The following is a 14,019-nucleotide window of genomic DNA, read 5'->3' as shown; positions in this document are numbered from 1 at the left end:
AACAAAATCCTTTTTCGGATCTACATTTATCAATAGATATGGAATGGATCTATAAAGCACAGGTTCTGTTCTTCCTAAAGAACACTGTTCTTTCTTTAAGAACATTCACACAAATGGCACCATATCTCAAACAAAACAAAACAGAACTAAGGGTTATTTACTGAGTCACACGCAACACAGTAAAATGAAAATGTGTGTAGGAAGGATGTGCACAAGGTTACCTTTGAAAACGGCAGGGACTGTGAGGCGTGCTTGGGGACTGTATCTATACTTGCAATAATCTACTCGGGAAGGAGGAACGTGGGGAGGAAGGAGGGGAGGAGGGAGAGGAGAGAAAGGGCAGGGGGAGGGGGAGAGAAGGAGCAGGAGGGCAAGGGTGTTGGAAACAACACGGTGCAGGGGTAACACACGTGCAAATATAGGTGGGTGGGTTCACTCTATCGATCCATGTATGTATGTTTGAAATGCTTTAAAAAAAAAAAAAAAAGAGTCCTTCTACTCTTATTTTTTAATTAAGGGGGCAGGGAAGAGGGGCTTGGGAAGGGCTGAAGGTTCTAGGAAAGGCTGGAGGACTATGTAGAGGCTCTGGACTGCACCAAGACACAGGCTGTGGCTTTGGGATAGAGGGGCAAGGTTTGCCTCCACAGGGGGCACATGTGGAATCCTGAACTTTGTGCACAATAAAAATAAAAACTTTAAAAGGATCAAAGCCCCAAAACCCTATATTACGTATAAGGATGAAAAAACATACTTGGAGGGAATTCCCTGGCAGTCCAGTGGTTGGGACACGGAGCTCTCACTGCCAAGGGCCTGGGTTTGATCCCTGGTTGGGGAACTAAGATCCCACAAGCTGTGCGGCAAGGCAGAATAAAAACAAAAATAAGAAAGAACAAAAGAGGAAAAGAAAAAACATATTTGGAAACAAGACAAACTCACAACACATTAAGCTTAGGAGAAGAAAAGCCTTGTCTGGGACAGCCGCTGTGGACCTGGGCTTCCCAGCCCTCCCCCTGCGTTTCCCTGGGAACTAGCTCACCCTCTCCCTGGCACAAGCTCCTCAGTCAGCCCCCGCCTGTCCCCCTGTCCCGGCTGAGCCACGGCAGGGCTCGTGCTTGGCTGTCCCCCTCCCATCTGCATGGGCTAAACTCCCTGAGGCCCTGCAGACCTCCTGCAGCCTGGCTGGCTCAAGGGGCTCCGCAGCTTTCTCTCCGCAGCTGGCTCAGTGGCTCCCAAGCTGGGCCACATCCTGCACGGCAGGTGGTGATCCCCAGAGCTTCTTGTCCCCAGATGCAACCACAGAGAACAGCCACAGAGAATGGCTCCATTTTCTGGAAAAGTGTGGGCTTCCTTAGTCTGTTCTTGGGCTCCTACCAATCCTTGCCCGTCGCCCCACCCTCTGACTCTCTCAAAATCCTGCCTGTTTTTTTCTTTTTTTATAAGTTTACTTTTTATTTTATTTATTTATTTATTTATTGGCTGCACTGGGTCTTTGTTGCTGTGCGCAGAATTTCTCTAGTTGTGGTGAGCGGGGGCTACTCTTCGTTGTAGTGTGCAGCTTCTCATTGCGGTGGCTTCTCTTGCATGGGCTCTAGGCGTGTGGGCTTCAGCAGTTGCAGCACGCAGGTTCAGTAATTGAGGCTCACGGGCTTAGCTGCTCCGTGGTATGTGGGATCTTCCCGAACCCATGTCCCCTGCATTGGTAGGCAGATTCTTAATCACTGTGCCACCAGGGAAGTCCCCTGCCTGTCTTTTAAGGGTCACCTCACACACCCCCTGGCTCCCTCCCGCTGCTTCTCCCAAGGCCTGGCTCCCTTTCCTGAGAGTCCCTGCCCCCCTACCATGTTCTTACTGCACGTATCCCCGTTATGTCATTCCCCCAACAGAGGGGCTGCGTGGGATTTCTCTCATTGCCTCCAATGGAGCTGGGCTGCTGCCTAACCCACAGAAGTGGATTAATACGTATTTGCTGAGTTGACATAAATGACCATACAGTATTTTTAAAGGATGGAGTGGAGAAAGAAAAACCAGAATTCTACAAGATGCATCTAAGTTCCCTGGGCAAATGTTATGGTAGATATGTTTGATGACGTTACCTCCAGGACCTGGGTTAACTCTATGTAAGGATTTGAGATGCCTACATAAAACACTACACTACTTGCTATGACTAGACAAAAGGCCTGAGATTAGACGGCTCAACCCACCAACCGACCAACCACAAAACCTCACTTACAACTTATTTTTTTTTCAAATATGTTAATCATTGTTAAGAACATATATTTCCTCAAATGACTAACTTGTACATGTTGAAACATTTTTAAAAATTAAAATTACTAACCCTTCTCCTCTGGTCCACGTTTTTGACTGGGAAAACTTCAGACAGCTTTGCTACCACCTCTTCTTGGATAGAATTATCATGTCCTTTCAAGGTGGCAACATGCTGACCCGATCGTGTCCTCCATAAGCCTGAGCCCAGTGCTTGTTCAAACCTATGAAGCAGAAACAGGAGACCCATTAGACATGCGCAGTGCCGGGTGACTCACGAGCTCCCCACATTGTTAAAGGTCCCCACAATCAAGCCAGTAGAAGACAGTTCATCCAGAAGCCTGGAACCTAATATATTCTGGGCTAAGAGAGCTTCCAGAGTCCAGGTGTCTTTTTGTGAGGTAACATTTTGTTTTAGTTATGATTTCATTGCTAGATGAGCATTCTCAACTCTGTCTGCACCCTGGAACTAGCCGGAGGGCTTGGCATAATCCAAGTACCTCATGCCATCACTACAGAGAGTCTAGGAAAATTGGTCTGGGGTAGAGCCCAGCAATTGGCATTTTTAAAGACTCATTCTAATGTGTGGCCCTGGTTTCAAATCCCTGCAGAGGCGGTCAGGCTCCTCTTAAATGCGTTGAAGAAAAAGAGGTCATATTTCTATCTCAATAGTTTATTCTTGTTATATTCTTGCTGTGCTCTACTCATAATTTTTTAAAAAAATTAAGATACTTTTAGGAAAGAGTTCAAAAGTAAGCCTATATCACTGCCTGGACTATGGTATTTAGATACAATACTAAAAGGAACCAGGCCCGCTTAGAAAAATGTGCTATATTCCAGGTCTGGGGCAGGAAATGCACCAGATGGGCCCCGAGCACCTGTCATTCCAGGAAGTAGGGAAGCTCTTAGACTTCTGAGTTGTATGAAAAGGCCTCGAGGGTTCTCTTGAAGGGGCTCCTACTGGCCAAAGATAGGACAGTTTGAGCACCAAAAGAATAATGACCAGCACGGACTGATACACAGCAAATATATAAAAATACATGAGTTCATTTAAAAAATAAAAGAAGTAAATAAAAATTTAAAAATAATAAAAACCTTTGGATTCACAGGCTACAACACAGATGAATCTTATAAACATTCTGCTAAGTGATATAAGCCAGTCACAAAAAGGCAAATACAGTACGAGTCCACTTACATAAGATGCTTAGGGTAGTCAAACTCAGAGACAGAGTAGAGTGGTGACTGCCAGGGGCTGGGGGAGGGAGGAATGGGGACTTGTTTGATGGGGACAGAGCTCCAGTTTTGTAAGATGACAAAATTCTAGAGATCTGTTGCACAACAGTGTGAATGTACTTACTACTGAACCGTACACTTAAAATGGTTAAGATGGTAAATTTTATGTTTACATGTGTTTTTACCACAAAAATATAAACAAACCAAACTCTGGATGCTACTAGGGCAACAACTCATTATTCTGGAAACTAGTTAAGTAAAGAGATAGAATCAAGCGCTTACCCTGACTCTGTGGTCGAAAAAAAAATTTTCAGAGTTACCGAGTAGTTGATGGGAAAAGTTTTTCCAACTAATAAATGCAGAATAAAGGACTGAGAGAAGTCACCATTTCTAAGTCCAAATTAATGAATGCATCTAGGAAAGGATCATAATTTTGAGAAAACTACGTAACGGGGGCTTTACATCAGAGGTATCCACCGGCCCACACTCGGGCCCTCAGCCCAGTCCTGGCAGCACAAACGGTGGGACGAGCAGACACCTGCCGCCCGAGGAGGTAGAGTGAGAAGGACCAGCACTGCCTAGCATGTCCTTCTGCCAGAATAACCCGCCTGGAATGTAACCCTGGATCCAGATTCAACCACCAGTTTCCAGGGAACATCGTTTGGATCCTGATTCAAACACAGCAAATGCAGACAGGCTTTTCTTGAGAAAACCAAAGCAAACTGACAGGGACTAGGTAATAAAGGATTTTCTTAAATGGTAAAGTATTGAATCCTTGTACGTTAGAGATATAAATATTTGTGAGAGAAAAACGTTGTCTGCTTTAAACCACTCAAGAAAAAAGTGTGGGTGATGGAGAGATAAAACAAGACCGGCAAAATGTTGACAACTGTGGGTGTGTGTGAGGGTAAGTGGGACTTCATTATACTCACATCTACTTTTGCGGATGTTTAAAAATTTCAAAGTACAAGCTAAAAAACAGTGTATTAATATCTGCAACTTACTTGGAAATGCATACAGATAACAGATTAGAATTGATGGATGGATGGATGGGAAATGGAGAGAGACAGGTTTGGGAGTGTAATAAAATGTCAATGGTAGAATTTGGCTGGTGGGTATATGGGTGTACAGTTCTTTTTACTTTTTCTGTATGTTTGGAAATTTTCATAATAAAATGGGGAAAAAGTTAGTCTAGGTATAATCCAGAACCTTTTAATATAAATCTTAATTATTATAACCTTTGCCTGACCTAACCCTAATTTTTCCTAAGACTTGAATAAATGGGGGTGCATCACTGGAATCCTTGAACTTATTTAAAAACTTCCCCAAATGATTCCAAGGTTCCTGGCTGGTTTGGTAGGAAGCCCCTTCATCAACTTGCCTCTCCTGGTGACGTCTAGACCTCATCAATGTCATAAAGCCCCCAATTCCTCTGTTCTGTTCTATGTGAATGAAGCAATCTTTGCATTTGGACTTGGGTTTGCAACAGATTTATTTCCCTCCTAGGAAAATGCACTCACAGGCCATCGGCAAATTCTAGTCCAGTCAGCAGGTATAGTTCTCATAATAAGTAAATCAATTGTGTTTCTAGCCTGAAAACATGTTTAGTAAGGTTGAATTAAACTTGAAAACAAGTTTAATAAGGATGAGTTAAACCGGTTAAGTTAGTTGGGATGGACTGAAATATCAGAGACCAGTCTCTCTGGTGACTGATACACATGACTTCTCCAGAAGCAAAGCGAAGGCAAGACTCTAGTTACTAACACCTCTGCCAACTGTAACCATCCTTTGGGTCCCTGTGTGAAAGAACTAGCTAAGGTTTCCTATAATTATTATACTTGCTTCACAAAAGGACAAAATTCATGGGGTCAAAAAAGCAAATGAGCTTCTGGAGGAGGTCAAGCACTAGAATCTGTGACTTCTGAACAGCTAAATCAACACTTGGCAACAAGGAGGGCTTGGGCCACAGCTGTCTTTGCGTGGAGTCCTGCCCCTGGTTCTACATAAACACACAGAATCAGAACATCCACACAGTGGTACAAAGGACTTAAAGGATTTTTTTCCTCTTTTGTCCACTTCACTTTGGTAACTCTGTAGCATCAATGTCATGAGGCAGGGGACAGCTGGGCCCACAGGGCAAACAGTCGGAGTTTGTTCCCTGTGGACGGATATTCTGAGACAGGAATAAGAGGACAATTGGGAGAGGAGGCTGGGCCCTGCCCAGACAGAAGATAAGAGACCACATATTCCTCATTCTTGAAGTCAGGAGACCTCCCCCGACTACACTTGCACAGAAAGGCTCCTTGGAGGTCAAAAGCGGAGTGATGCAAGTGGCCAAACTTACCCATAGGCATTTTTGGTAGAATCCATCTTGGCTAAGAGATACGCGTGTAAATGTGGGAAAATCTTGAGATACACCAAATATGGACTCTGAACCAGGCAAATCAAAATGATCGGTCAAAGGAAACATGGAAGAAACGCCCCATAAAAGTGATTCAAACGGCTACGAGGGCGAGACTCTCTAAGCCCGCCCATGTGTCTATCCACACATACTCTACTCTTTTTTTTCTAATAAATACTTTACTTTTTTCACTACTTTCTGTCTTTGTGGGAATTCTTTTCTGCAAAGCCACAGGGCTAGGGCCTTGTCACTGACCACTGGTCTAGTGGCTAGGATTCAGTGCTCTCACTGCCACAACCTGAGCTCAATTTCTGGCTGGGAACTGAAACCTGCTTCAAGTCTCTGCAGGCCAAGGCCACCCGAAATCAGTCACACAGAAAAACAAAGTGTAACATCAGCTAAATTATATACTCCTTGAATTAAAGATAAATAAAACAACAGACTTTAAACAGTCTATAATTAATTTCATATATTTGGAATGGTTTCTAATGAGAAAACTGCAATTTAAGCAAATGTACCAGCATTTCCTAACTACAACTGATTTACAACAGACTGGTAATTTGACCAAAGTTTTAAACACAGACAAACTAATAAATACCTTGAATTTTATTCTGAACATAAGCAGAATAAAACAAAGATTTCTACATACTATACTCCAAACACTATAAGGCTGCCTCAATTTTTCAGCATTAGCTTGAGAGTACAACTGGATGATTGTATCTGTTTCTTTCTTTTTTTTTTTTTTTTTTTGGCACACGGGCTTAGTTGCTCCACGGCATGTGGGATCTTCCTGGAGCAGGGATCGAACCCATGTCCTCTGCATTGGCAGGCTGATTCTTAACCTCTGCCCCACCTAGGAAGCCCTGGACGATTATATCTGAAAGTAGCCACTGACAGAGACAGTTAATTGCACCTGGAAAAAACATAAACTCATGGTTAGTCTCATTACGGTTTTCATATAAGATAAAGTGACTCAGTAATCACTTTATGCTAAAACATATTTTCCAGGAGGCAATAAGGAACCAATTTTTACATGATCAATTGCCCCAAATGACATGAATCATATATTTTTTAATAAATTTATTTATTTATTTACTTAAGTTATTTATTGGCTGTGTTGGATCTTCACTGCTGCACAGGGGCTTTCTCTAGTTGCTGCAAGCGGGGGCTACTCTTCACTTTGGTGCGTGGGTTCCTCACTGTAGTGGCTTGTCTTGCGGAGCACGCGCTCTAGGCGCATGGGCTTCAATAATTGCGGCACACGGGCTCAGTAGTTGTGGTGCACAGGCTTAGCTGCTCTGTGGCATGTGGAATCTTCCCAGAGCAGGGCTCGAACCCATGTCTCCTGCATTGGCAGGTAGATTCTCTTTTTTTTTTTTTTTAAATAAGTTTATTTATTTATTGGCTGTGTTGGGTCTTCGTTGCTGCACATGGGCTTTCTCTAGTTGCGGCGAGCGGGGCCTACTCTTTGTTGCAGTGCATGGGCTTCTCATTGCTGGCCTCTCTTGTTGCAGAGCACGAGCTCTAGGCGCATGGGCTTCAGTAGTTGCAGCACATGGGCTCAATAGTTGTGGCACACGGGCTTAGTTGCTCCTCGGCATGTGGTATCTTCCTGGAGCAGGGCTCGGACCCGTGTCCCCTGCATTGGCAGGTGGATTCTTAAGCACTGCGCCACCAAGGAAGTCTGAACCCACGTTCTTTTAGCTGAGATCACACACCTTGTTTCAAGACTTAATGATGCTCAGGTTGTTTGGTTTGGTTTGGTTTGGTTTGGTGCTTAGGTTCTTGATGTCTCATCACAGAAAGACAAAGTGATAGCTAAGAAGTGGATTTATTAGAGAGAAACACACTCCACAGACAGAGTGTGGGTCATCTCAGAAGGCAAGAGTGGCCCATGAATCATATTTTTAAAACTCATAATTGTCTAAAATAACAACTTGGTCCTCCATCTAATAATAGTAAACCTTTTATATGAAGGTCTTTCAACATTTAATCCTTGTTATAACAGAAATTAATAATAATGGTGATAGGAAAGGTTTTGTTGTTTTTTCTTTTAGGATGCTTCATTTTATGACAGAGAATTCAGAAGTCTTCACACTATCTTTCAGAGTATGCTATGGGGCAGGTGTCCCATTTTCCAGATGGGATTAAAGCAGAGACAGATGTTTCCTGCCAAGGTTTGGTCAGGGACACAAGCAGGGCCACAGCCACACCAAACACGGCTCTGTTCACAGGCTTGCGGGAGTCCATAAGCTGTTCGAGACTTCCCATTCTGCCCAGCTTAGAATTCTGTGACATCAATGTCGCTAATAATTAAGGAACAAAAGTAGATCATTCTCTCCAAATCTGTGTTTCTGGAATGACCAGCTGACTACTTCGGTCCAAGGGACATCACAAGGCAGATGGGAATATCTCACTTAGGGGAAGACCTAGCCACAGCTTCTGAGTGCAGAGGGGCGCGGGAGGTGGGAATGCAAGGAGGGCTGGGGGAGCATGACACCGGGATTAAAGCCTGGGAGAAAGGACCAGCAGCTGAGACCTGACTGCTTGTCTCTTAAAGGTCAGGTAGACACTTGGGGACTTTTCCAAGGCAAGAGAGGGGACCGGTGACAATCAGTGTGCACTGAAGAGCAGCCCCAGTCACAACACAGGGTAATTCTGATTGTAACAGAACACAACAGTGGCATTAGGAACCATTCCTGACTTATCTGGCTTTAAAAAATGATTGTGGCAAAGAAACAGTCCCAAAGGCTCCAGATACTAATTTTAAAATTTGTGTTGGTCATAAAGAAGGATCATTTCTTCTGGAAGGCTGATTTATACATAACTGTAGATCAACAGTCATGTAAAATGCAACTTCTCATAATGGAAACCAACGCTCTATTTATGCATGTTGACAAACTATAACAAACGTTGGTCTAGTCGATGGAGATATCGTATCTTATCGCCCACAGTCACAGTTTGGCAGCCCAGGTTAAGAGAGTTACACGATGAATCATTTAGTCTAACAACTCAGTTTGCAAAGAGAATTATAAATGCATATATGCTTTTTATGCGACATACCACAACTGTGGTTTATGCCAAATAGTATATCAACAGACGCACAAGGCAGTAAGAAAGAAGCCGGGGTCCAGCTGAAGAGCCTCACAGCACACAATCACCAAATGACCAGGAAGACTCCTCCGCAGCCAGCTTCTTCCACCCCCGTAAAGGGTATTTTAAGACTGCCTTTTGTCACTTCACATGAGAAAAAACATTACAAAGAGGATTTTTGTGCACTGCCCTTTACTGCTGTAAGTTGAAAAGCTACTGACCAGGAAGGTCACATCTAGCATTCTAGAGAGATCACAGTGCAACGCAGAAGAGAAGGTAAACACACTCAGGACTTGTGAACCTCACCTTGTGGTCTGTGGGATGGAGCCCTGAGATTAGCCGAATTTTCTTGTGACAAGGTCCTTTTAGAGGCCATTACCCTGACTTCTCCTCGTGCCCTGATGGGACCCAATAGGCACTGGATTTATGCTGAATTCTACTCGGAAAATTACTTTATCCTTCCTGTTTATATCATTACATAAAAGTGCCTGTGTGGCACACGGAAGGGATAAGGTCGGATGTGAGACAACCAGACCTGAAGCCCCTCCAGCTCTCCCGGCCAGACAAGGCCCTTTCAGATGGCTGACCACCCCTGAGCAGTCATTTGTCCTCTGCTGGGAAACAGTGGGGACTTACTTCAGAAAGAAGAAACACAGTCAGTCCCCAAAATAAAATCAGAGTTAGGACAGATACCATCCATGCCCCATGAATTAGGCACCTACCAGGTGCCAGCACTGGACAAACCATTACACATATTACGCATCTGTAATTTTGTGAATTCAATTATGAGGCCCAGATGCCACAAAGCTTCTGAGGCCATGCATGAGAAGACACCTAGAGTGCCAAGAAGGTGAGGGGAGGGAGAGACTTCTGACTGGTTTAGGAAGGACCTACACGAATCACAGTTCATGTGTGCCAACCACCCTGCAAGTGATTAACCCCTGCTCGCTCACCCCAGCTTTCTAGCCATTTAAGGCACATCCTCAGAGCGGTGCTCTCAGACTTGAGGAAGCAGAGTTAAGCACTCGCTTAAGTCCAGATGGCTGCCTGCACAACCCACCCCCCACACCCAGACTCCTGATTCAGTAGATCTGGGGTGGGACTCGAGAATGTGCACTTCTAACAAGCTCCCGGGGCTTGCTGATGCTGTTGGTGCAGGAACATACTTAAGGGCCTGTATCACTAGCATGACCTTGGAAATGTAGGAACCCATCTGTGGCTTGGACCTGCCAATAACATTCCTCTATGGTTTATAACCTGGATTATAACCAGGGTGTTCACCAAGGTATGCTACCATGCCAGACAAAGCCTACCCATGTTCTCTCCCCTCAAGTAAGCCTTAAAATGTTGCTATGGGCAGGGGCTGAGTAGATATACCCAATTAACAATGAGAAACGAATACATTCATAAAGAAGTAGATGGTGAAGCCATAGTTAAATTGATGCTACAAGTGCCCAGCACAGTGCCGATCATGTGGAGCAGTGTTTGCGGACCCTTGTCTGGGAACAGGAAGGGGCGAACCAGCACAACAGCAACCTGACGACAGTCATACCTGACTTGCTCTTCATCACTGCCACCCCCAGGGGAGAGTTTCGGGAGCTGGTGAAGGACAGCTGCTCCGCAGGCATCAAGGTCTCCTCTCAGAATGTCACTGTGATTACAGAACCTATAAAATAAAACAGGTGCTGCAGGAGACGTTTATTTAAGCACAGACGGCCAGCTTCTAGAATCTATGGTGGTTCTCTGTGGTTTATTGAAATATATCTGTAATATAATCTATGCATAAAAACGCAGCAACTAGACTGTCTCTCGACAAAGATGTAAAACAGGGTGGTTTTAAAAACTTGTCTGTGTGTATGTGGCAGTTTTAAATCCGTCAGAGGAAGTAGCTTTTAACCCTTTGAAGACTTTAATGATGTTCAAATCCACAGCTGTGCAATCTCATTCCACATTCCACCTGACTGATAGGAATGCCAGATAATCTTAACAGCAGAAAAGGCTAATTTTATATTGTCAATCATAACAAAGTTAGATCTCTTCAACTCACATGAAGTTTACTTAAATTGTCACTGCTAAGAAATTGAAAACTGCTGGCTGAAGTATAGGTTATGTCCTCTATTTCTGAATGCAGAAAAATGTCTATTATTTTTCCATTCAGATCCCACTGCAATAAAATTTTCTTCATTCTTAGTAAGAACAGCAAGGAATGGAAAGAGGGATTTAGCCCTCATCATCGATCAGTAGACCATGGGGGAACTGGTAGAGTGTGAACAATTTGGCCACTGTTTTAGGTTAGGTCTGTCATGGGGTAACAACAGCCTCCAAAGAGATTGGTTAGTAACTTCCTTAAAAAAAAAAGTCTGTCTGCATGATTAAAAAGCTATGGGAAACGAACAATCAAGATAGCGGAATAGGAGGACATGCACTCACTCCCTCTTGCAAGAGCAACGGAATTACAACTAACTGCTGAACAATCATCGACAGAAAGACACTGGAATTCACCAAAAAAAACCACCCCACATCCAGAGACAAAGGAGAAGCCACAATGAGATGACAGGAGGGGCACAATCACATTAAAATCAAATCCCATAAGTGCTGGGTGGGTGAATCACAAGCTGGAGAACAGTTATACTGCAAAAGTCCACCCACTAAAGTGAGGGTTCTGAGCCCCACATCAGGCTTCCTAACCTGGGGGTCCAGCAATAGGAGAAGGAATCCCCAGAGAATCAGACTTTGAAAGCAAGCGGGATTTAACTGCAGAACCTCCACAGGACTTGGGGAAATGGAGACTCCACTCTTGGAGGGCACACAAAAAAGTATGCTCACCAGGACCCAGGGGGAAGGAGCAGTGACCCCATAGGTGACTGAACCAGACCTACCTGCTGGTGGTTGGCGGGTTTCCTGCAGAGGTGGGGGGCAGCTGTGGCTCACTGAGGAGACAGGGGCACGGGCGGCAGGGGTTCTGGGAAGTGCTCATTGGCATCAACCCTCCCAGAGTCTACCATTAGCCCCACCAAAGAGCCTGTAAGCTCCAGTGCTGGGTCACCTCAGGTCAAACAACCAACAGGGTGGGAACACAGCCCCACCCATTGGCAGACAAGCAGATTAAAGTGTCACTGAGCTCCGCCCACCAAATCGGATTAAAGTTTTACTGAGCTCCGCCCACCCAGCCCAAACCACCATCAGTCCCTCCCAACAGGAAGCATGCACAAGCCTCCTACATAGCTTCCTCCACAAGAGGACAGACAGCAGAATCAAGCAGTATCAGCAGTATTTCATCTTGTGGACCTGAAAACCACAGCCACAGAAAGACAGAGAAAATGAAAAGGCAAAAGACTTTGTACCAGATGAAGGGACAAGATAAAATGTCAGAAAAACAACTAAATGAAGAGGAGATAGGTACCCTTCCAGAAAAAGAATTCAGAATAATGATGGTGAAGATGATCCAGGACTTTGAAAAAAGACTGGATGCAAAGATCGAAAAGTTGCATGAAAAGTTTACCAAAGACCTAGAAGAATTAAAGAACAAACAAACAGAGATATGCAACACAAAAACTGAAATGAAAAATACACTAGAAGGAACCAATAGCAGATTAACTGAGGCAGAAGGGCAAATAAGTGACCTGGAAGACAGAATGGTGATAATCACTGATGTGGAAAAGAATAAAGAAAAAAGAATGAAAAGAACTGAAGACAGCCTAAGAGACCTCTGGGACAACATTAAACGCACCAACATTTGCATTATAGGAGTCCCAGAAGGAGAAGAGAGAGAGAGAAAGGACCTGAGAAAATACTGGAAGAGATTATAGTTGAAAACTTCCCTAACATGGGAAAGGAAGTAGCTAGCCAAGTCCAGGAAGAGCAGAGAGTCCCAGGCAGGATAAACCCAAGGAGAAACATGCCAAGACATATAGTAGTCAAACTGACAAAAATTAAAGACAGAGAAAAGATACTAAAAGCAACAAGGGAAAAACGACAATTAACATACAAGGGAACTCCCATCAGGTTACCAGCTGATTTCTCAGCAGAAACCCTGCAAGCCAGAAGGGAGTGGCATGATATATTTAAAGTGATGAAAGGGAAGAACCTACAACCAAGAATACTCTACCCAGCAAGGATCTCATTCAGATTCGACAGAGAAATCAAAAGCTTTACACACAAGCAACAGCGAAGAGAATTCAGCACCACCAAACCAGCCCTACAACAAATGCTAAAGGAACTTCTCTAAGTGGGAAACATAAGAGAAGAAAAGGACCTACAAAAACAAAAACAAAACATTTAAGAAAATGGTACTAGGAACATACATATTGATAATTACCTTGAAAGTAAATGGACTGAATGCACCAACCAAAAGGCACAGACTGGCTGAATGGATACTACAAGAAGACCCATATATATACTGTCTACAAGAGACCCACTTCAGACCTAGGGACACATACAGACTGAAAGTGAGGGGATGGAAAAAGATATTCCATGCAAATGGAAATCAAGAGAGCTGCAGTAGCAATACTCATATCAGATAAAATAGACTTTAAAATAAAAAATGTTACAAGAGAGAAGAAAGGACACTACATAAAGTTCGAGGGATCAATCCAAGAAGAAGAGATAACAATTATAAATATATATGCACCGAATAGAGGAGCACCTCAATACATAAGGCAAATGCTAACAACCATGAAAGAGGAAATCGACAGGAACACAATCATAGTGGGTACTTTAACACCCCACTATCACCAACGGACAGATCACCCACACAGAAAATTAATAAGGAAACACAAGCTTTAAATGACACAATAAATCAGTTTGATTTAATAGATATCTACAGGACATTACATCCCAAAACAGCAGATTACACATTCTTCTCAAGTGCACATGGAACATTCTCCAGGATAGATCACATTTTGGGGCATAAATCAAGCCTTGGTAAATTCAAGAAAACTGAAATCGTATCAAGCATCTTTTCCAACCACAATGCTATGAGATTAGAAATCAATTACAGGAAAAGAACTGTAAAAAACACAAACACATGG

The 14,019-nt window shown here is 43.7% G+C and overlaps 1 protein-coding gene across 7 annotated transcripts in view; it reads right to left on the bottom strand.

Moving 5' to 3' along the window:
* KIZ (kizuna centrosomal protein) overlaps nt 1-14,019 on the bottom strand; it is a 126,276-nt gene that overhangs the window by 35,694 nt on the left and 76,563 nt on the right. For 4 of the 7 annotated variants that reach the window (XM_057701324.1, XM_057701325.1, XM_057701321.1 and 1 more), the window contains exons 7-8: nt 10,542-10,655; nt 2,336-2,486 (exon numbers count right to left, since the gene is read on the bottom strand). In XM_057701324.1, coding sequence (XP_057557307.1) covers nt 2,336-2,486; nt 10,542-10,655 — 265 coding nt within the window. The remainder of the gene's footprint in view (nt 1-2,335; nt 2,487-10,541; nt 10,656-14,019) is intronic. The other 3 variants (XM_057701327.1, XM_057701328.1, XM_057701326.1) reach the window with 1 other exon arrangement.

Source organism: Hippopotamus amphibius, chromosome 12 (genome assembly GCF_030028045.1).
Source record: "Hippopotamus amphibius kiboko isolate mHipAmp2 chromosome 12, mHipAmp2.hap2, whole genome shotgun sequence".
Lineage (NCBI taxonomy): Eukaryota > Metazoa > Chordata > Mammalia > Artiodactyla > Hippopotamidae > Hippopotamus > Hippopotamus amphibius.
This window is presented reverse-complemented; position numbering and strand designations above follow the sequence as displayed.